Source organism: Gallus gallus, chromosome 4 (assembly GCF_016699485.2).
Source record: "Gallus gallus isolate bGalGal1 chromosome 4, bGalGal1.mat.broiler.GRCg7b, whole genome shotgun sequence".
Taxonomy (NCBI): domain Eukaryota; kingdom Metazoa; phylum Chordata; class Aves; order Galliformes; family Phasianidae; genus Gallus; species Gallus gallus.
Genome location: NC_052535.1, coordinates 33,406,341 through 33,428,761, shown reverse-complemented (window position 1 = coordinate 33,428,761; position 22,421 = coordinate 33,406,341). Strand labels below are relative to the sequence as shown.

The window sequence follows — 22,421 nt, the reverse complement described above, 5'->3', positions numbered from 1 at the left end:
ATCCCCCTCCACAAATAATAATAGTAATAATAATAAAATCTGCTGCTAAATCAGGCACAGGTGCAGTGCCAGCAGTGCCTGAAACTGATACGAACTCTTCCTCAGCTCTATCAACTGTTTTCGCTTTGCATCATTTAGGCGTGCTCCAGGGAGGCCTGATAAGTGTAGTGCTGAACAGGTCTGCAAAGTCTGAGAACAGCTTCTCTCGTGGCTCCCAGCACTGTTAATATTCATGCAGCTGATCCAGCATTATAACTCTAGTCATCTTTTCTACAAATAATGTGGGTCTTGCGGTTTCCTGCTGAATTAGGGTAAGTTTTATTATGCGGTAGCCCTCTGAGTAGCACTGAGGATGATAATTAAGGAGGCTTTCTGGCTGAGGGATTTTTGTCTGTTTAGTTGTTTCCTGGCACTGCTTCTGCTAAGGGGTAATTCCTGCAAAATAACATGTGTAGCCTCATTGCATTGCTTAATGAAAACAGCGAAGAAACTGACCTGACCGGAGCTGCAGAAGATGTATTATGTTGTCTTGCTTTTTTTCCAAGCTTATTACAAGGTTCAAACCCATTATAATAGCTGAGCTACAATAAATATTTGACCCACAAGTGCTAGAAGGGAATTCTTCCTTATTCCCTCTCCCAATTACATAAATCTGAATGACAAGCTATTTAATCTCGGTAATGGTTAACAGTCTCTGATTACAACAGTTAATTTTACCCAAAGGAATAGCAGCTACTAGTTGGGAAAGCTGTAGTAAAACCTTGCTAATGAGAACCATGTTCAAGGATAGTGTGGCTAAAAGTTGGGTTTCTATAAACCAGTTCATTTTTTCTTTATGAACGTATTTTACTTTTATCATGCTGAGACCAGCAAGAAGGTCCAAACATATGTAAATCTTGCACATTTCTGAAAACTGCTTTGGAACATCCTGAGTCTCTTTCAAGCAGCAGGGACTGCTTCTCACTTCTACAAACAACTGCTTTCACACTGGCTTCTTTAATTAAAGCTTTTAAAGCACTTTATGTTGTAAGATATAGCCTGCATGGAACAAAAGCACTGGCTCTGAAAGTGGTGGTGACCTGCAGAAGTAGGGTCTTCTCAGGGAGTCTACTTAGCTCTTACAGTACTGGTAAATGTTATGTCACCTGCCTACAGTAGCAGTACAGTGTGAAGAAAGAACCAGCCCACAGCAGTCAGTCTGGCTCCTGAGATAGCATCTGTTTGTTCTGGATTTGAAAAGAAAGTTTGGGAATTTTCGCTGTGATGTTAGGCTCTCAGACACAAATGCTTTCAATGTTTAGTGCTCCTGTGTGCTGAATCTTTCTGTTTCTCATCGCTTTTGGACTTGAAGTGATGTAGATTTATCTGATGAGAAAACGCATTTTCTAAAGGATGCCAGAGGGTGTAGCCCTGTGCTTTAAACCTGCTATGCAGGATTTATTTTTCATCGTATAATTGAATAGTTTCCTATTAAATCATTGCTCACTTACTGACAAATTATCCCAAAGAGCACTAAGTAAGTATAAAATGTTAAACTTTGCTATCTTTCCATTGCTCCTAGGGGCCTAGACTCACAGAATCACAGAATCACAGAATGGCCTGGGTTGGAAGGGACCTCAAGGATCATGAAGCTCCAACCCCTATTCCAGGCAGGGCCACCAACCTCCCCATTTAAGAGACCAGGTTGCCCAGGGCCCCATCCAACCTGGCCTTGAACACCTCCAGGGACGGGGCATCCACAACCTCTCTGGGCAGCCCGTTCCAGCACCTCGCCACTCTCCTGGTAAAGAACTTCCCCCTAACATCCAACCTAAATCTTCCCTCTTTCAACTTAAAACCGTTCCCCCTTGTCCTGCTGTTATCTACCCTTTCAAAGAGTTTACTCCCTTCCTGATTATAGGCTCCCTTCAGGTACTGAAAGGCTGCAATGAGGTCACCCCGTAGCCTTCTCTTCTCCAGGCTGAATAAGCCCAGCTCCCTCAGCCTGTCTTTGTAGGGAAGGTGCTCCAGCCCCCTGATCATCTTTGTGGTCCTCCTCTGGACCCTCTCCAACAGCTCTCTGTCTTTCTTGTACTGGGGGCTCCAGACCTGGACACAGTACTCCAGATGGGGCCTCACAAGAGCAGAGTAGATAGGGACAATCACCTCCCTGTCCTGGCCCTCACCACCCTGCTGAGATCAAAGCTGAAACTAACCAGGAAATGGTAGAAGCATGTCTGTCAAACCACAGTTATTATTTGGGATTGCATTGCTAAGAATTGGCAGTGTTACTCCTCTTTCGCAAGGCTGAATCCATATCGCTTTCAGATCGTGTTGTACAAATCCATGTAAGAGCAACATCTTGGCTTCTTAGTATACAGTTAAATTTCCTAAAAGTTGTTCTTTTTTCTCTTAGTCTTTCTCTCTGGCTCTTATTAAAATACTACCGCTGAAATTGAGTTAAATTGAAATCTGCTTACTCCGGAGTGCACCTACAGAAACTTGATTATATTTCACTCAGTCACAGGAAGGTTTGATTTGCTTAGATACAGGAGAGTAAGAATGTACCATCAAGTAAGAGAACAGCACAGGGAACAAGTTATTAACCAAAAAGTATGCTAAATAATTGAAATATAGTTCTAGGCTTAGATTCACTTGGCAGTAACGTTGATTGCAAAATGTAATCTCAGGAAAGCCCCAAAGCCTAGATTTTGATGAGATGCTGTTACCACTCTGTGGTAGTGCTGATAGCCTAATTCAAATAAATTGAGAGCTGTCTGTCTCTTAGGTATGCTTTGGGAAAGTGCCTTTACCTCTTTTCCACTGACTTCATTAGGTTGGAGGACGAGGTGCTGATTACCTAAAACATCGGCGTGCTGTTTTAGAGCCATGTAATTGATATCCAAAGTAGAAACTTCAATTGATCAGAATGTTGTGTTGCCTTTTGCACAGCCAGTGGTCGGTTCTCCTTAACAGAATACAGGAGTCTTTTTCTTCCTACAGTTGTCTTTTTCATATCTGTGCAAAGATTGTTTTTCAGGAGCAGATGTACAGAATAACGGCTTTGTAACAAGCAGTTTTAGGGAGGAAGTGTTGATGGCCAAAGCAATGTGACTGAACAAAACGTTGATTACATTGGAGAGCAGGACAGTGGCAGATCATATCTGAAATAAAGATGAAGTGTAGGCATTCAAATGCAAGTCAAAACACAAATCTTAAAGTCTGGGGAGCCACCTCTGGTGATGGAGACGAGAAATGAAGTTTGTGACAATTCTGGCTCTGTTATGGCTTCAGGGTATTCAACACTAAGATCGATCTGTAGCAGAAAACATTATTGTTGCTGAAAACAAGTTTCCACTGAAGTTTCCAATGAACTGCTGTTTAATGGTATCATAAATCATTTAAATATTACAACGGTGTTTCGGTTATTTTCAGTACTGGGGAATACCTTATTAGGATGTGCTCCCACCAAACCTGCTTTGCTTAGCAGGACAGCCAAACTACCACTGCTAAATATAGATTATAAAGAAAAGGTGCTAAGGCTTTCAAGTACATACTTAGACAAACACTATAAATAGGTTACCATTTTGTCAGCTAGTACGTGTCAGAGGCACGGAATGGATGCTCTCCCATGGGAATTTCCTGTGCTCCCTCTGTGGCTTTTCTGGGAGTAGCTGCTCTTAGGGAGATATCTGAATGTTCTTTTTATTGTTACTAATTTCAGACCTAGACCTAGCAGCAAGAAAAGGCTTGCTAGCGGTGAGCAACTGAGCGTGCTGCTCAGTATAGTTTTGCGAGCGCATTGATCTGCAATACCTTTGCTATTTCTGCCCTGAATTCTCCAGGGCGCACTCCATTTTAAACAGAATTCCAGTGCTGTTTTGCCTGTGTTGTAGTGACCATGCTGGGTCTGACAGACTTTCTGTTCTGTTGCGAATTTGGAGAACGTGCAGAAGTTGAGCACATCATCGGGTGTGTCAGTGGTAGGGATGGAGTTACATGCAGGTTTCAGATTGGAGATCTGAACCTGCAATGTTATATAGCTCAAGTTAAACTGAGGCTCTGTTATAAACATTTCACAAACCCCAGTGTTTTCCTCTAATGGTGTTCCATACAGTTTGACACACATAGTGCAACAGTAAAGAAAGACCCCAGCAATAGTCTTGTAATACAAGCCAACCAAAATATCAATATGTAGCACACTTATGCCAGACCTGTTTTATCTGGATTTACACTTGCATGGAGCTTTGGCCTGACATGCAAAAGCAATTAATCCTATCATTAAAACTAGTGTATTTATACGGACAGTCCTCAGCTAGCCTTCTCACTGATCTCACCTTTCTTTTATTTTATGGGTTACTCCTGTCAAACCATCGCAGTACTTATAACAGAAGAAGCGGATATGGAGAAACAGAATGAAGGGGGAAAAAAAAGGTCTTACACTTTATCGCCTCAGTGAGTATCCAAAATGAGGCCATCTTCTGAGTCAGGACAAGAACTCACAAACCCTCTCTGATACGATACTACTGCTACTCTATGATATTACCACTATGAAGTTTATAAGCAGATGTCTGCACCAAAGGATGGTGTTCTCACCGAGACCTTCGGTTTGAGACTGAGATTCCCTGCTGATGAGATCGTCTGTGCTATCAGATCTCTGAGCTGGTGCCATCACAGCATCTTCCTTTATCTTTACTTACTATCTTTACTTATAATCTGATCCTGGCTCTGCATAGTTATTTGCTAAACTTTCACTGCTGTTGGTTTCAGTAAATGTAGTCTCCTTTTGCCCAGTCAGGGAGGAGGCTTGGGAAACAGGCTCCTGTGATTTGGCTACATCTGTGAGAATTGGCCTTATTTATCTCGGAAACTTCTTCTCTTTCCCAGACCTCTACTCCCAGATCTGCTACTGAGAAGCACTGTTGAGCATTGGGCTATCACAGCTATTATAGTACTTGAATTTATTCCTTTTGTTTTGTTATTTTGCCTTAATATTTGTGCCATTTTAGAGCTGACATGGTATAGTACAGGGTTGGCTTTGCTCTTTAGTAATTTTCTTGTAGATTCGTTACTAAGACGTATGCTCTACCTCTCCTGGCTAACTCAATGTTTTCAGATCATCATCTCAATTTTTTTCTGTGCCTTTTAGCACGTAATATTTTCAGTTCCCAGGTTCACGTGGAATTTTCGATTTATTCCAGTGAAATTTTTCTTAGGTGCCTTTTAAGCATAATCAAAAAAAAAAAAAAAAAAAAAAAGATAGATTGCAGCCTTGCCATTAAGCTTAATATCAGCCTCTTGTACAGATGGTAGTTCATCAAGATTAACAACATCACAGGAAGAAAACATGCTGACAGTCAGCAGGTATACAGCCCGAGTCTTCGTACAGTGTGTCTCTAGCTCCATCATTACTACATGCATGGTAGGAACCTCTGGAAAGTTTAGTGTTCTCACTGGATTATATGCTAGAAACAATACAGTGCAGCTCAAAACTGTTCTGTATTTTATTTTAAAAATAAATTTCACTGAAACTGTATGTGTGACGGCACTGGAGTCTGGCACACAACAGAATCAGTCTCCCTGTTTAGTTCTGCCAGATCACTGATCTGCAGTACGACTGCTATTTTTATCCCTAGTTTTGAAATAGAGTCAATCGTGACAACATTTCAATTAAAGACTGGGTGCTGAACCATTCTAATCTGTGACTAATAAAAAATCCTAACATTTTAATTAAATCCAGTCTCGTCTCCATCATCACTACTGGCAGAGTAGCATTCTTCTGTTTCTTCAGCGAGGCATCTGTGATGATCAGATGGCCAACTTCTTCCTTTGCTCCCCTCCTGCAGGCCTTTCCCTCCCTTGTAACTATCGGTGTCCCAGATGTGTTTAACCTAGGCATCAACTTGTTATTTGGTTGGAGGGCAGAGGGAGAACGCCGCAACAAAGCCAGGAGAACAAATGAGGCTTTGTGACAAAGAGGCAAGAATCACAGAATCATTAAGGTTGGGAAAGAGCTCTGAGTTCACGTAGCCCAAACATCAGCCCACCACCACCACCGTACCCACTGACCACCTCCCTCAGTGCCACATCCTCATGGTTCTTGTATGCCTCCAGGGACGGTGACTCCATCACCTCCCTGGGCAGCCTGTTCCAGTGCCTCACCCCTCTTTGTGAGAAGAAAATTTTCCTCGTATCCAACTCGAACCTCACCTGGCGCAACTTAAGGCCGTTTTCTCTCAGCCTATCACTGTTATCTGAGAGAAGAGGCTGAACCCCACCTCACCACAACCTCCTTTCAGGTAGGTGTAGAGAGTGATGAGGCGTCCCCCGAGGCTCCTCTTCTTCAGACTGAACAATCCCAGTTCCCTCAGCTGCTCCTCATAAGACTTGTGCTCCAGACCCCTCACCAGCTTCGTTGCCCTTCTCTGGACGCGCTCCAAGACCTTGATGTTTCCCTTACAGCGAGGGGCCCAGAAGGCAGCAGACGTTCCTGGTGCCGGCAGCAGCTCCCGCCTTTGCTGATCCCGAAGTGCTGCCTCCCGCTTGAGCCGCTCTCGAGATGCCGTGGCTCTCGCCCCCCTGCTCTGCAGATTGAAATTCTGCCAGCATCCCATCCTTGGCACCGCGCCCAAAGTCAGCGCTGAAACCAACAGTGGCGTGACTGGTAACAGCTTTAAAACGAGGAGGGGGAAAAAAAACCACCAAAACAAAACAATAACAAGAGAGCAGTTTGGAGACTCAGATAAGCTCAGCCATCTGTTTGTGACACACAGGAAGAGAAAAATCAGGTAAACAGGGTTATGGAAGGGGATAAAGAAACATCCAGCACGGGATGACGGGGAGTCAGAAGCAGCTGCTGAAGCGGAGGAGCAGATGGGAAGAAGATAGCTGGCAATTGGAAGCCATTTAGCGCGCTGACATAGACAGCCTCTGGCCTGGCTGGCGCAGAGGGCAGAGCAGCGTCTGCCCGCACAGCCGCGGGGCCGGGCTGACATGGCACACATCAGCACGCAGAGGGCGGGCAGTGCCAGAGGTGAGTCACACAGCCCATGTGGGTTTTGCTCTTCTGTGTGCTTTAGGATGACAGCACGACCCAGTGATGCTTTCTTTTTTTTTTTTTTACCACGTGCTGTGAGCGCTTCTGGTGCACGGCCGCCTCACACGCCCAAGGAGTAGTTATTAAGTGCTTTCATTTCTTGCTACCTTCCGTAACACGTACTGAGTGAGCTCGTGAAGGTCCCGTATAACGACCACCCTGTCACAGATGTTAGACATTGCTGCAATTGCTATTTCGTTCTGAGAACTCGGTGTGAGACACGCGGAGCACCCGCAGCCGCCTGGGGGGAGCCTAAGGCCAACACGGTGTGCCTGCGGGGCTCCGCCTGACTGCCCCGCATCCCGACGGGGCGGGCGCACGCTCCGCCGCGTTCCAGAGGTGCAGCTTCGCTACGGAAAGACCGCTGAGCGTTAACGCCCGGCTGCGCCCAGGCGCGAGACCCCACGTCCCGCCACGGCGCCTCAGCGACCGTTGGGCCGTCGCCATAGCAGCGCCGACGCGCGCTCCTCCCCGGCGGCGGGGCGGGGGCACGCGCACGTGCGCGCGGGCAAGGGCTTCGCGCCCTCTCCGCCCCCCGCGCGCCGAGCTCCCCGTCGCTCCGCCCCGCGCGGCGGGAAGGGGCGTGTCCGGCCCGCGCGCAGCCGCCGTCGGCCCTCCCGCCCGGCGCGGCGCCGCCTCCTTGTCCCGGGCTGAACCGTGCCGCCGCGGAGCTACCTGCTCGGCTCCACCTTGCCCTCCGCGCGCGTCATCGCCCCGCGCCGCCACGGGGAGAGGGCGGGGCCTGTTGCCGGGTTACGGCTGTCATCCGCGCGCGCCGCCGCGCTGCTCGCTCGTTCGCTCTCTCTCTCGCCCTCTCTCTCTCTCCCTCTCTCTCGCCCGCCCGCCCGCCCTCCCCGCCCCCTCTCGCCGCCTCCGCCGCCGCGAGGAGCGGACCCCGGGGCGCCCCCCGCGCCGCCCCCACATGCCGCAGAGCGCAGCGGACGCGGCGCCGCGCCCCGCCGCCCGGCTGGGCCTCTAGCGGCCCCCCCGCCGCTGCAGCCGGGCCCGGAGTGCATGAGAGGGGGAGCGGGCCGGCGGCGGCCCCAGCCACTCGCCTCCCGGCCGGCCGCGGCGGCGGCGCAGCGCCCGGCCCGGGGGGCAGCGAGGGGCGGCGGCGGCGGCCCCATGTGAGGAGGGGCGGCGCCGCTGCCCAGCCAGCCCGGGGCTCGGCCCCAGCAGCGCCCCGCCGCAGCGGGGCTGGACGCGGCCGCCCCCGCGAAGCCGCCCGGGGCCCCGCGGCGCCGGCAGCCCCGGGGCGGGGGGCGGCAGCCGGCCCCCTCCCTGCCGCCGGGCGGGCGGGCGGCCGGGCGCGCACGGAGGCAGCCGAAGGACAGCCCGCCGGAGCCCGTCCCGACAAGTGAGTACCCGGGGGGGGGAGGCACAGCACCGCCGCTCTTTGTGTCCGGCGGCGCGGCGCGGGGCGCCGAACAAAGAGCGCGGCCGGCGGGAGCGGGGCCGGGCCCCGCGGTGGGCCCGCCTCGTGTGCGCGGGAGGGGGTCCTGCGGCACGCCGTGCCCCGCCGCCCCGCGCGCGGTCACCTCGTGTGGGGCGCCGCGCCGAGAGCCGCACGGGGAGGCGCCGGCCGGGAGCTGGCTTCGCGTCCCGCGTTCTCGTGCGCTTCTAGAGCTAGAAGTGGAGAAGTTCTTCACAAAGCACCAACAAGTGCTCCTGCTGCCCTGCCGGATCTGCCCGTGAGGCTGGGGAACGGCATCTGGGGCCGTCCCGTTGTGTGGGGATGGTTTTTGTGGTTTTTCCTTTTTTATGTTATTTATTTTTTACTTTTTTTTTTTTTGCATTTTTGCAGACTATAAATTCCCTCTGAGAGGAAAAAAAAAACAACAACAACAAAAAACCCCAAAACAACAATAATAAAAAAGAAACAAAATCCAAATTGTTGTAGTGCAGTGTCTTGTGCTTAAATGGAGAAAATAGCACTGTTGTTATTCGCTGGAGAAAGAAAGTTTTGTCCGTCTGTGCTGAGTTGTGTTACTCCCGAGTTGATCTCGTACACCGCTGTCTCACCTGGTGTGCTGATGGGAGAGCGGTTCAGGTGCTGTTTGTTTGCCTGGGCAGTGTTCAGACACAGGTGCAGAAGCCAGGTCTGCCCAAACTGCCCGCTGTGTGTTTGCCACTGACCCCTGTTCCTCACTCCAGCCTGGGAAGCAGAAGGGAATGCAAAGGTAGGCAGTGCCCCACGTGTGTGCCTGCTTCTTCTTGAGGCGAAACTTTCTGGCAGATGGGAAGAGTCTATTTTAGACCAAGATATCTCCCTGTCCTGAGCTCCTCGTTGTCATTGCACTCTTAAAGAGGTGTGTTCTGGGTGTGTGGGGGGAACCGAAGCCTCCATTTAGATGAAGTTTTGCTGTTCTTGCCCCAGGAGCCAGAGTTCAGGAAGGGAGTTTTCCTTCGAGTCATAGTGCTGAAGGGATGGTCGGTGCTTTCGGCTGTTTAATACCTACAGGAGGCTAAAGGCACCGCATCTCCCTGCTCCGTTATGGTGCCTACATGTGCTTTTGTGTCACTTCCTGGTTTCAGACTTAAATTTGCCCTTTCCCGCTCCACCATCCCGTTTCTAACAACAGCCCCATTCTGTCTGTTGGCAGCCCCACAGCGCTCTTGTGGGGGTTCCAGGCACATTCGTATCTCAAGAGAATATATGTCCTCATGCTATTAAAATGATTTTTTTCAGGGTTTAGGTAATTTTTCCTATTCCAGCTTACGTCTAATCGGAGCAGTTCCTTTGTGCAAGCTGAACAATCTACTACTGCACCAGCATCTGTTTGGTAGCAGAGGCATTCCTTTATCAGGCAGTGTGTGAGTTCCATCTGTATCAGCTTGTAGAGGAGCTTTAGGTAAAGAAGTCATTTATGTCTTCAGACTGACGGTCAGATCAACTTTGCTTCTTCCCACTGCGTATGCATGCGCTGCTTTGAAGAAGAACTTCAGTGGGATTTCTTCTCTGAGCTCTCAGGAGAGGAACGTGTGTGGTGGTTTAGGCCTGGTGATGTCACTGAACCGAGCTCTGTCTCTTTAAGGGAACCAAGCATCTTTTAGTCAGCGTTAGTCATGTAGTCCGTGCGAAGTTCAGGCTGCTCTTAGCGAGTGTGTTTAATCTTTTTGCTGTTGCTCTTAAGAACACAGTCACATTGACTGAGTTTGCGTGCATCATGTTTGGAAGAAAAGTGCTGTTAAGACCAAAGAGCTGAAGCAGAGCTGCTTGAGCTTTCTCTGATGCCAGCTGTGTGTATCAGGTAATTCCTGAAAGGGATAACACGAAATGCTTGTAATCACTCCTGCAAATGCTCTTCTGTGATAGAAAGTACTGTAGTTATTTGTGGAAACTGAGGGGCGGGTCTGCACTAACACATTCTTCGTGGTCGCAGGATGGACCGAGGCTGCTTACCAGGATCGCTTCTGCAGACCTGTGACAGCAGAGACCTGAGATGTTTGTTTGATGAGAGCTCATACCCATGAAGGTTTAGAAGTCAGTCGATTGTTAACAACATTTTTGGTCTTGCGGTTTGGGGGCACAGCCACTGGTGCTTCTGGAAGCTGTGCTGGCTTAAACTGAAGGCTGGCTGGGCTCGCTGCCCTGCGGTCACCCTTGTGTGAGCAGCAGCGTGCGCTGCTGGCTGCCTTCCCCAGGGCACCCTGCCCATGCCTGTCCCCTTGTGGCTTTGGCTGCTTCGTTCTGGGCATCCAGCCCCCTGTGGTGGCTTGCTCTCGTGTGAATGGGGCTTGGAGGGACGAGCAGATATGGTTTATGTAAGTAAGCACTTCCACTCGGAGCCCATATCCCTGAAGTTTATGCTTAAAAGATCCCGATCCCCCTCACCATTCTCCCTTACTGTTGAAACAGCGGATATCTTTTGAGAGCTCAACCAAAACGATTCAGATTTGGAAAAATATTATAATTTAGGTTACAAGGCCACGTGCCTCAAAATTAAGCAGTGTCAGAATAAAAAGGATTTCTGAGTTCAGTCTGGCTTGTGCTCACTGTGACAAAAAGTGCACGATTTCTCTTCCAGGCTGCTCGTCTTTGCTGAAACAGACAGCTCTTGATTCTGTGGTAGCTCTTCACTTTATTTGCTTGGTGCTCTGAGAAACAATTGTTCTCATTTTTACAAGGGTGAAACAATGTATTTTTCCATAACGTCACATCTTAAGATATGAGCAGGTATCTTCTTCGGTTACTAACTCAAGATGTTCAAGATGTTACCGTCAGCTAGAGAGCACGGCACTACAGCTTGGCTGGTAAGAGGAGATGTGAAATACTTCTTATTGTTCAAAACAAACATGTTTAGCTCAAATAATCTTTGCGTCGTGAGCTGAGGTGGTTGGCTTCTCACCGAGGGATGAGGAGTTTGCGTACGTGCTTTTTCACTGTCAGAATACTGGTGTGATTTCAGCAGTTAATGTTCAGTTGCAGGTTACCTGTGGGAGCAAGGTTTCCTCTCACACAGCTATTCTGCATCTTTCTGGGTCCCTCCAAGATGGTCAGTGGTGGTCACTGCTGCCCAAACCAGCAACATTTGTTGAGTTTTCTTGATCAACTGCAAATAGGGTACTGGAACGGAGAGGTGTGGGATGTTCTACCTGTATGCACTACTGCCAGTTTTGCCTCTAACTTTGGAGTTGTATATGAGGGAAGCCTCGTTACCTGTGATAGTAATGGGTGGTGGATGGCCAGTCTGGCCTAGGGTGAATTTAGTTTGTTATTGGCTTGAAGATGGGTAGCTGTTAACAGCAAAGGGACAGCTCTAAGGCAGCTGAGGTTGAGTAAAGCCTTCTGCTCAGAGATTGGGCAACTGAAAATGGTCAAAACATGAATGTTTTCAAGTGCTTTCTTTCTTGGAAACATTTCAGTAGTATGGATTAGAACTACAGGTGCTTGAGCAAGTATTTTGGAGACACAGGTCTTTCTTCTCGCCCTCTCATCCTCTGAGGGCAGGGCCTGCTGCTGAAGCAACAGTTTCTACATACAACACCCATCCCCTCACCAGGGTGTGAGAGCTGCCCAGAGGTGGAGCTGAGAGCTCAGGGCCTGGAAGAGCACCCTGGAGAGGAGAGAGTTGGAGCGGTGGGATGAGGGATTATGATTGTATCCTTTAAATTCCTTGTCAGTCTTTGTCAATGAATCTTGCATGCTTATATGGCCATGGCTACTGCAGTATCCTGGGTTGTTGAATCAGTCTTGGTTCCTGCTTTTGTGCGTGGACCCTCCTTGAAAATTAGAAATCTGCACTCATTCTAGGATTATTTTTAATCTCGTTCCTATATTCTGGTTCCCTAACTCTTTTGTCCAGTGTTGATGCCTCTCTCTGAAGGAACTGCTGAGAGGGGGAAATGTTGCTCTGGGTAGCTGGAAACGTGAGAGGAGATCTTGCAGCCATACAAGTTACTGGGGACTTCTCTCGTGTGTTCCTCTTGTTGGGATTAGCTGAGATTTGAAAGAGATGGTGGGGAGCCAACTTCACGAGGAGTACTGGGAGTCCATTTTAAAGCGAATGCAATATCCCCAAACTCGTTAATGCAGCTAAGGTTAGTCAGCTTAGTTTTGTGTTGTTGTAGGCTGTGGCTATTACTTTGAACTTCAGAAGGACAGGAACTGCAAAGCCAAGGTGTGTGTTGTTGACAGTAACTACATAACTCTGCCCTCTTTGACTGGAAGAATGTCCTTAATGCACGCCGTGGCTCTGGGTTCTCGAGGACACCGGTGAATGCTCTAGAAGCACACATTTTGCAGAATAAATTTTCATAATGTTTTCTTGAAGGTGAAACATGACGTTTAGGTCTGCCGTAGCCTACAGGATCTGCTTATACTCATTCGGGATTCTGCCTCATTGCAAACAGCGTGTGAAAGGATGTTCTTTTCTGTGCAAAATGAAAAGCTTTGTGAGATAGAATGCATTTCCTTATATATCTGCAGGAGTGAAAGCAGTTGCAGTGCTTTCAGAAGTGAACAGGCTACTTCAGGACAAGCTGCTTGCCTTACTGAATGAATGATAAACCCAAAACACCACAAGCTGACGCCAATGAGGAAGAAAAGGTTTCGAGCTTTTTTCCAGCTTCCCTTTTTAGGAAAGTAAGCAGCTCAGTGTGTTCCCTGGCGAGTGCAAGCCTTTCAGCATTGTGGCGTAGCTCATGCTTGAGAAGTCTCTCGCTAGCTATTCCAGTAACTGTAAAACCTAGCATTTCTATGGATGCGTGCTGTTGTTGACTTTATCATCACCTAATAAAAGCTGTGGTGTTCTTTTTTTTTTTTAAAGAATATTTTCTTCTGCGTTCAAGATCATAGCTAGTTAATTGTGATAACCAAACCTATACTTTCGGATTCTTGTCTTTCTGAAAATAATTTGTAAATCTTTTGTGGCAAGTGTGGTCCTGTGTAGGTTGGTACAGTTTTCAGTCTCTGTGGAAGATCTGATGCCTACATCGTTGCCTCACCAAATGCTGTACCTTCACAATGTGGTGTTACTTGTGGCTTGAGCTGGAGTCAGATGGTCAGTGAACGTGCAGTTTGCCAGGTGTGCCTACTTGCAGTTTGCATTTTGTTATTTTAATTCATGCAGTGATACTCAAAGCAAGAGATCTTTTGGGCTTCCACACAGTGCAAGTGGGCTGTGAAACTGAGATCCAGGAGATAACCTTGTGTAAGTAGCTTCGAACACAGTTTTGCCATGGCAATTTCTTCTGTTATTGCCAGGACTGATGAATATGTCTTGAGATCTAAGGTGTCCCTGTGGAGTGGGTGGATGACTGACATGACAGGGATCTTTTTTCTTTACTGCAGAGTGCAATTGTAACGGTTCTTATATATCACGAGGGCATCTTTTAGTCATCCTATGGCAAAGTCACTGTGTTTTTGATTCTGTTTTTCTTTTCTGCCGGTAAGCTTGTGACACCAACAGTGCCATTGCCCGGGTACCTAGATAGCAGGCCTTATTGGGTAGTCTAGCAAGATGGAATTTGAAGTAATCATTTTGGTTGGGGCACCCTGTTCAGGAATTGCTTTTCTCTTACCTCAGTATGCATCGCAGTTGCCTTGGCGAAGGAGACAGTGATTTAACCTGTGATGCTTTACTTCACCACCTGCCCCCGACTGGTGACCTGCTGTGTGTTTAAGCTATTCTGTGTACCCACTAAGGGGACGGATACTTACCTGTGTGACGTGCCTTTGGTAGAAGGCTGCAGTTAGGCCTCTGCTGTCACAGCGCGTTTGCTATGCTGTCTGTGGTGGCAACTTCTGACAGTGCCCTCTCAAGTCTGATTAGGAGCTGCACCACAGCTCTGTGCTCAGTTCCCAGCTGGCAGGACTTCCATCGCCAGCTGTGCGGCAGACAGGGCTGCTGCCGCAGCTTGTTCACAAGACATGGCAACAACGCGTGCAGGCTTTGTAGCCACGCAGCAGAAATTGGAACTGTGCTTTCACATTGTGTCTACAGGAAAATGAAGATGTATGTGAAGCAGATTCTACAAAGGTTGTGTTAGTTGGGCAGTGGGCTTACTTGGGTCCTATAATAGGCAGGGGTCTGAACTTGGCGTTTTCTAACTTGGAATACAGAAGTGTTTGCATTAACCACATCAGTTACCTTCGTAGTGGCAGCTCTTAGCCCACTTAGATGTTTAACTTAGTTTTACATACCTGAGACAGCGCTAAAACTGGAGTGGTTCTTAGACGTGGCTGGCTGTAGAAAAACAACTCTGACATTCACGGTTCTTTGTTCTCAGGATGTTCTGTTTCTTTTCAGTTTTTGTGTTGAATTCCTAGCTTTATAGCTTATTGCCATGGTAAGTCTTGTAAATTGTTTTGTTATTTGTCCTTTGAATGCTGTTATACCCGACTGTTTTGGAAGCGAGCAATTCCCGATATGCAGCAGAAAAGAAGTGGGCTGATCTTGAAATAACACGGAGGGTCAAACTTCAGCTCACGCACCGCTGACGTTGGGCTGTGCCTTGCAGGAGCACTGGGTAGCACTCGGCGTGACTCAGGAGCACAGGCAGGGGTTCTTGCATGAAGGGCGGGGGTGGCTGTGCAGCTGTAGGCTGGGGGACTGCACGCTGCCGTTGTGAGCCGGCGATGTAGGAGGTAGGCACAGTCATGCAGCTCATCTGGCGTGTTGTTTACACCGGCTGTGGGAACCTTTCAGAAGGGTGCTGGGAATGACTGGAAAAACAAAGGCTTGCTTGGTGGCACAAAAGAAATGTTAAGGTTTGGATCCTTCTCGCTCCTGTTGTTTGTTTACACTGCAGTGTGGTGGGAACAAAATTAATTGCTGACATGAGGCACGACCTGGTGAAGTCTAAAACAGAAAAAAAAACTTACAATTGGAACCATTTCCTCTTCATAATATTTTTCCCAGCCATACAAAGGTTGAGGAGACCTGAAGTGTTGTGTTCATTTGTCCTTCACAGGGGCTGTCACGTCACAGTGTATTTAACCTGATCAGTTGCTGTTGGAAAGGATGATCCCCAAAAGCTTCTCCTACCCACCATCCTCTCAGCGCTGGGTTTAATCTGAACTTCTGGTGATTCAATTCAGGGAACTAAAATGGTAGAAAACCGGCAGTGCAAGACGAAGTGAGAAAGGAACTAAAGACTGATAGTGTGACGTGGGATGTGTGCTGGAGCTGGCATGGGATGCAGTGAGAGTGTGCAGCTGGTGGGGAGCCCTACTGGGTTCCCTGGGTTGTGCCCTGAAACCTCACATCTGTGGTTTGATCTGCTGAAGTGGGTGCGGAAGGTGTGCTGAAACGAAAAGGGCAGATCTGGCTGCCCACGCCCCTTGCTGGCTTCTGTGGTTTGTGCTGTGCGCTTCTCAAATCCAGCTGGTAATCAGCCAACGTGAGTGCTACTGCTGCTGGACTTCTAGCCTTTGTGCAAGGGAAGAGTGGCATTGCCCCTTTTAGCAGGAAGGCATATTGAAATAGCTAACAATGCTTGTAAAGCATGTAGTAATCTGAAGAAGTCTTGTTGTACGTTTCACACTGTATGTGCGTGACAAAAAAACCACCTTCAGCTACTACTCCAGCTCAACCTACAAAAATAAGTATGCACACTTGATCTTCAAAGGTTTTTTCTTCCTTCAGTTCTCTTCATATCGTGATCACAGCTTTGCCAATCTGGACAAACTAATCCTTTTATTCAGTAGAGCGACACTTAAACACGGTGATCAAAGCTGCAGCGTGCAGAAATATTAGCATTCAAATCTGTAAAACACAAGGGAAACAAATTGCTGAACGGCAGAGCTATTAAAATCCGGTTTCCTATGGATTTGTATCCTCGATCTTCTGCTGTGCTCCTCCCCTGCAATAACTGAGCTCTCGCTGCTGCCCTAATAGCTTCTGTGACCTTGCCCATTGCAGATCGTGCTGATCCTGCTGCCCCAGTGTTGCTCTACTACCCATATGACCCACCAGGCTTTTTGCAGCTTGGTAGCTGGGCTACACACTGCATGTGCTGTGACTACAGCAGAGCTATCCGTATGCGTGCTGGCTGCTGCCAAAGAGAAGAATGCCAACTTTCAAGAGTTCTACTGACGGCAGTGTTGAGAGTTTAACTTCTGTGCCACTTTGTCTGTTAGTTACCACTTCCAGAAGAGAATCAGGATTTCCTGATGGAATTCACTTAACTTTTGTCTTTTACTCCTTTTTCAGAATTGCTTTGTTGGAATGGTGTTGGAGTGCCACCAAATAGTTTTCACATGTAAAACTTGGATTAGCTCATTTTTCTTCAAGATCAGGCTTCAAGTTGTTAGCGCTCATTAGGCTGTTCAGTAAAATATAACCCTTAAAAAAAATCTCTTGGGATTTTAGTTTGACTCTTCTTTTTTTTTCCTCCTCGAACCAAATTTTGGGGTCTAAACAGCTGTTTTATGGAAGCATCTTGTATCAATCATGAATTTCATAGCTATGTCTTACATTGCTTGTGAAATGTTAGTCCTGTAACTTAGTTGAATAAATTGATTTTGTTACAAAACTGCAGTTGAAGTCCCACATTGGTAGTTTTCCCCCTGTATTGTATTTCTCACTGGCCTCTCTAATTTAGGGTTAACACACCTGATCTTCGTGATGCTTCTTGGCTTTCCTCAACTTTCACCTTTATTTGAAACTGTTTTTGTTTAATTAGCATTTTGAGCTGTTTTTGACATTGCATTATGTCACAAAGTTTCTACTTTGATTGCTGTTTTCATCCAACTTTTTTTTGGGGGGGGAGAACTTTTTAATGGGCTGTCCAGACTGAGCCTGTCATTTTCTGAGTGTTTTGCTAAAATTCAAGTCAGTGAGTAGTATATTTACCCTTGTCAGTGGCTCACTGTCTGTCTTGCATCACCCTTTTTACTTAGTTTGGTTAGGTGATCTGAAGACCTTACACTTCCTTCTCTTAACGTTAATAATTTTGACTGAAGTTAGTTTTTGCCATTTCACCATTTCATACTTGCAGGACATGAGCAAGTGAAGTAGTTTTAGTACAGAACACAGACTTTCTGCTGTTAATGTTTTTCTGTAAGGTAATAGGCCACTTAGTGCTTTTCCTTTGGATGACTTTTTGCTGACATCTAAATAAAACCAACTTTTTTCCCCAAAAACTGAGATTCGTTTTCCTCAGTGAGGACTTTTGAGACTTCAAGGAAGGGTTTTTGAAAGTCATTTTTCCCATTATTTCTCCTTAGTTCACTGCTGTTGTGAAGTTCTGCTAGCCTAAAAAAAAAAAACCACAGTTTCCTTTCCAGAAGCTGTGTTCTGTACACTCTCTCGTATCAACCTGTGTAGGTTTTACAACAGTACTCTCTTAAGAGTAGTTCCAGCTAGCTTGGTAATGGATGAAAGGCTTGTTTGTCCAACTCTCTCTAAATCATATTTACTATCCCTTTAAAATGTTAGTAAATATTGTTTTATTTATCACACTGTAATACTAGATATTTTTAGTAAGATGTTGATATGATCTTTGTAATACTTACAGATTACTTTTTCCTCACTTAAATGCCAAATATAGTTGATTTTTCTCTGAATGTGGTGTTAATGAGAAGTTTATGAGCTCTATTCCACTCCCCTAAGTCAAGCAGTTAAATGTTGGCAGTTTAAGAACATGTCTGCTCAGGTAGGCTTTCTTAGCCTTTGAATTTAGGATTTAGGAAGTCTTGGATCGAGATGAGAGAAATGCATCAAGGTACGCTGCAGTTTATGGGGAACAAACGTGAGCTGAGAGGTCCCTCTGTTTACTGCCATTCTGAATCACCCTGAAGTTCCTTCTAGCCTTGTGTAGGAACCCAGAAGTTCCCCAGTTCTTCACATGGCCCATCTCAAAAATATCCCTATGTGAATGCATAGGGAAATCTTTTTTATATTGTTGGATACTTTTTGTACTTGAGCTGCATTCAGCTTGGGACATCTCTGAGATGGGGATGGTTTCTGTTGCTTCAGAAAAGGTTGAACAGTTTCTCTTCTTTGAACTTGTCCAGTTTTTCCTTCTGCAACAAATTCTGCAGGCGTGCTAGCTATTGCATTGGGGGTCACTTTTAGTTTGAGTGTGGCTCCTACTAGCTGAGTTAAGTTGTTGCATTTGGCTCCTATCCTTTGTTCTTCACGTCTCTTGCCTCTACCATAGTCCCTTGAAATTGGTCTTTGGTCTGGAAGAGACCATTCTTCACGTGTGCGTTCTTCTGTACTGAAGTAATTTTTGATGAAGTAGTGTACATCCACAAAAAGACACATTTCTACATTTATTTTCTCACGCTTTATTTTCTTGCTGAAAAGGACCACTGCTTACTGGTGCTTTAAGATAGACGTCAGTCCTAGGAACAACAGCTTGAGATGAAGTTTAAGCTGTGGGGGATGTTTCCTGAAGAACTGCTTGGCCCTGTGGAAATGACGGGTATCAAAGTAAGGAGGGATTCTTGGCCGTGTCTCAAGGAAACTGCAATTCCTGTATAGCTGTTCCTGGGTAAAGAACATCACAGGAACTCCTTTGTGACTTGATGGTATAGATTATGTCTGCATGTGTATACATATGAAATAATGTTATATAAAAATTATATAAAAAACATAGCAAGATATTTCTGAAATGATAAATAATTCATTTCCTATGTTAGTATTACAACAGTTGAACCAGGCAAAGTAAACAAATGTTCAGCCCTTGTAAGTTATATCTTGAAGTCTTAATAGCGTGTTAATGGTTTGTATCGTAACAGCAATTTTTAAAGATTTTAAGTCATAAACTTAGGTTTTTTTTTTTTTAAATCATCAGAACTGATTGCTATCATGAACAAATCTGAAGGTGCTTGTGATGCATTTTAACTCTGCTTGAACTTTTTATCACTGCCATAGGCTGTATCATGAGTATTTTGTTAAATACGTGTAAAAGTAGTTCAGTTAAATTCAGGTCTGGTCCTGCAGTCATTGAACTATAGACTTACATCGTGTTGTAGGAATAGCTGTGGAAAGCGGAGTGTGAGCACAAATGTTTGCTGTATTGTGAGTTGTTTGTCGACCTTCTTAGTGACATACTTTTGTTGCCTCAGAACAAAACTGATTGTCAGTTTTTCATTGTTAATGAGAAGTACTAGGAGCTTTTTATTAGTCCAAGCTTGCAATTATTTGTTTGGAAGAGCATGGCGTTGATCTCTGAAGAGCAGGACTTTCAAGTACACTTAGGTCACTTAAGAACATAAATTCCATTGGCTTTGCACTGTTAGGGGAGCAGAACTGAAATGAAGTGAAGGGATTAATTTTGAACCTTTGGCAGGCTGGGAAGTGCAATTGATGACAAATACCAGGCAGCACGTTGTGTTACGGAGGTCTTGTTTTTGTGTGAATCTTTTTAAGCCCGAATGAACGTATGAGTGTAAAATTTTTTTTGAAAGCTTGGTCAGGCATGGGCGGGGGGAATTAGCACAATGGGGATTCATAACTGAATTAAGGCAACATTATATATAAACGTGCTTTTAATCACTTTATAGAAGTCATGTTGATCTAGTTTCCAGGAGAGAATAAGAGAGGTGTTGTGTAACTCCTTCTCAAGTCTGCCTTTGCGGTCAGTGTTCTCTTTGCCAGAGCGCTGCAGCAGTGCAGGAGCACCCAGAAGACTCCAAGGTCCGACACGAGCTTTAAGTGAAGAATTTAATGGTTGAAATTTTAAAATTATGTAAAAATTACCTACCTGTCCACTTTTGCTATGAAGTACAATGGTAGTTTGTTTGCCTCTTGACTGCTTATTGATGAATGTTTTATTTGGCAGCAGCTCGGAGGACTGCAAAACTTGTTGTTTGACTGGTGGTTTCAGCTATCAGTTGTCTTTCTGTGCCTTATCAGACTACTTGGCAACCATTTAATTGAGAAGTTTCACAAGCTATTGGAGTGTTATTGTTAGAATAAGCACTTAATTCCACAAGATGGATATGATCTTGTGGCTGGCTATGGAGAGTCACAGTGTAGGGGGGAGGGATGCTATCACTTTTCTAGATAGCATGCTTGTTTATTTTATAAATACAGATTATTTTTTCTGAACATCCAAGGACAGAACCTTGGCTAATGGTAAGTATCTCTGTGAGGACAAATGTTTTATTATCATTCTGTTACAAGAACTTTTGCTGAGAACTCAAATACTCCATTCAGAGTAACAGACTGGAATCTTGTCCCTGCGAAACTGAAGAAGATGAAACTTTAAAACTTGTTCATTTGTTCTCACTCAGGTAGTCCCGTATGTTACAACAGGTAGTTAGCATTATGCTTGACAAAGAGAAGCAGGTGAGATACGGTAGCGCAAGAATGACTTAAGGTTGCTCCTACAGTGGCTTGCCGCTAGGACAGTAGGCACCGTGCTGCTCTAAGAATGAGTAATAATGGATAGACATTTTTTTAACCCCCTGGATCTTGTTTTGCTTAATCATCTGCATTAATGTTTTGTACTGCTGCAATATGTGCATTTCACTGTTGGTAAAAATTTATTTCCCTTATTCTAAGGATAGCAATTTAGAGGGTTTATTGACCTCGGGTTTTTTTTGCAAAGCTGATGGTGACTAGATGAAAACTTGCTTTTTCTTTTCTTTTTTTTGGGGGGCCCATTGCAAACCAATGGAGTTGACTTGTTAATGAAGCAAGTTTAGAAATTGTGAGTGAGGGAGGAAACTTCACTTAAATTCTCATAAAGGGTTGCTGACACTGTATTGCTAAATTTATTAGGGCAAATTAAGGGTCTTGCTTGGAAAAAGTTTGGCTGTAGTTATGTCACAGCTGGTTACTGAGAACAGTAAAAGTTGCTGAGCACCAAGGAATTAAGTTCAAACTTGCCTTTGGTTTAATTGAGAGCCAGGGACACAAGTGCTTCTTCCCATGTCTTTTGTTCATGAAATCCAAATGAGTCCTTGCATCTCAGCTGAGTGTGTCCCTTGTCTGGTTCTGTTTTTCAACTGAGAATTACAATGCTTGTGTTGCTTACAGTAGGCTATCAGTGTTGCATAGGAAGCTTTAAATAAATCATGAATATTATAAATTTGGAGGTTTCGGTGGTGTGGGGGAAGGGGAATACCTTGACCAAGGACCCTAAGCTTTTCTGTTTGTAAAAAGGGCATGGAACTTTGAGCTGCTGTTCCTGCATTTAGAAAAGTTAGCGTGGAGGGGTTTTGTGTCACCAGTTTAAGGAAATGGACAAGTTGACACATTCTAGAACTTCTGAGTATGAGGGTTTTTTTTTTTTAAGCATAGTTAAATGAATTCTATGAGGTTTCTGATGTTTCATAGACTAACAAAAGGTTGCTTTATTAGTAGCTTTAATGAACAAATCGCTTTATTGGCTTAGACATACTGGTTGCTTTGTCGGCCCAACCAGCTATGGGTTCTTGTTTCAATTCACCATTGTGCCGGAGTAGAGAAGTGATAGCCATTGACCTTCTGTTAAAGCACAATAAAAAGTTTTTTGTGAAGAAGGAAAGTGTGCAGGGAAAGATTGGAAAGCAGTTTTCTGACTTGAGTTCAGCAACACAAAAACCAAGAGGCAGTGTACCTCTGCTGTTCCTTTTCTCGCGGGGTGGCTCAGTACAGTGAACCACCTGAAACAAGAAAACCCGAGACTGACTTTGTGAAGGCTGTTTTTCATGGAACTTGTGTATGAAGTAAGAAGGAATTTTTATTGTAGCTGTAAGGAAGCAAATCAAGTAGGTATTAGTTTAAACCTGAATGGAAGGTGTGTTAGCTTACAAAAATATATTTTTTATTTTTCCCAATATTGATTGCTTGGTTTGTTTGATCAAATGTTGAACGTGTGACTTAACCATAGCCTTTGATTAAGTGACCATATTTTATTTCTTGAAGTAGTCCCTATGAATTTGGTTAAATGAACGGATAGTTTC

The 22,421-nt window shown here is 45.6% G+C and overlaps 2 protein-coding genes across 2 annotated transcripts in view; one reads left to right on the top strand and one right to left on the bottom strand.

Moving 5' to 3' along the window:
* Positions 1–6,708: 6,708 nt before the first annotated feature.
* LOC121110556 (translation initiation factor IF-2-like) lies at positions 6,709–8,269 on the bottom strand. The gene is made up of 2 exons (XM_040699837.2): positions 7,751–8,269; positions 6,709–7,234 (listed from the first exon to the last, which is right to left on the bottom strand). The coding sequence occupies exons 1-2, from the start codon at positions 8,200–8,202 to the stop codon at positions 7,159–7,161; spliced, it is 528 nt and encodes a 175-aa protein (XP_040555771.2). The 5' UTR covers positions 8,203–8,269; the 3' UTR covers positions 6,709–7,158.
* The window catches only part of FBXW7 (F-box and WD repeat domain containing 7), a 165,902-nt gene continuing 151,308 nt past the window's right edge, over positions 7,828–22,421 (top strand). The window contains exon 1 of the mRNA NM_001349722.3: positions 7,828–8,432. The gene's annotated coding sequence lies outside the window, so the exon portion shown is untranslated. The remainder of the gene's footprint in view (positions 8,433–22,421) is intronic.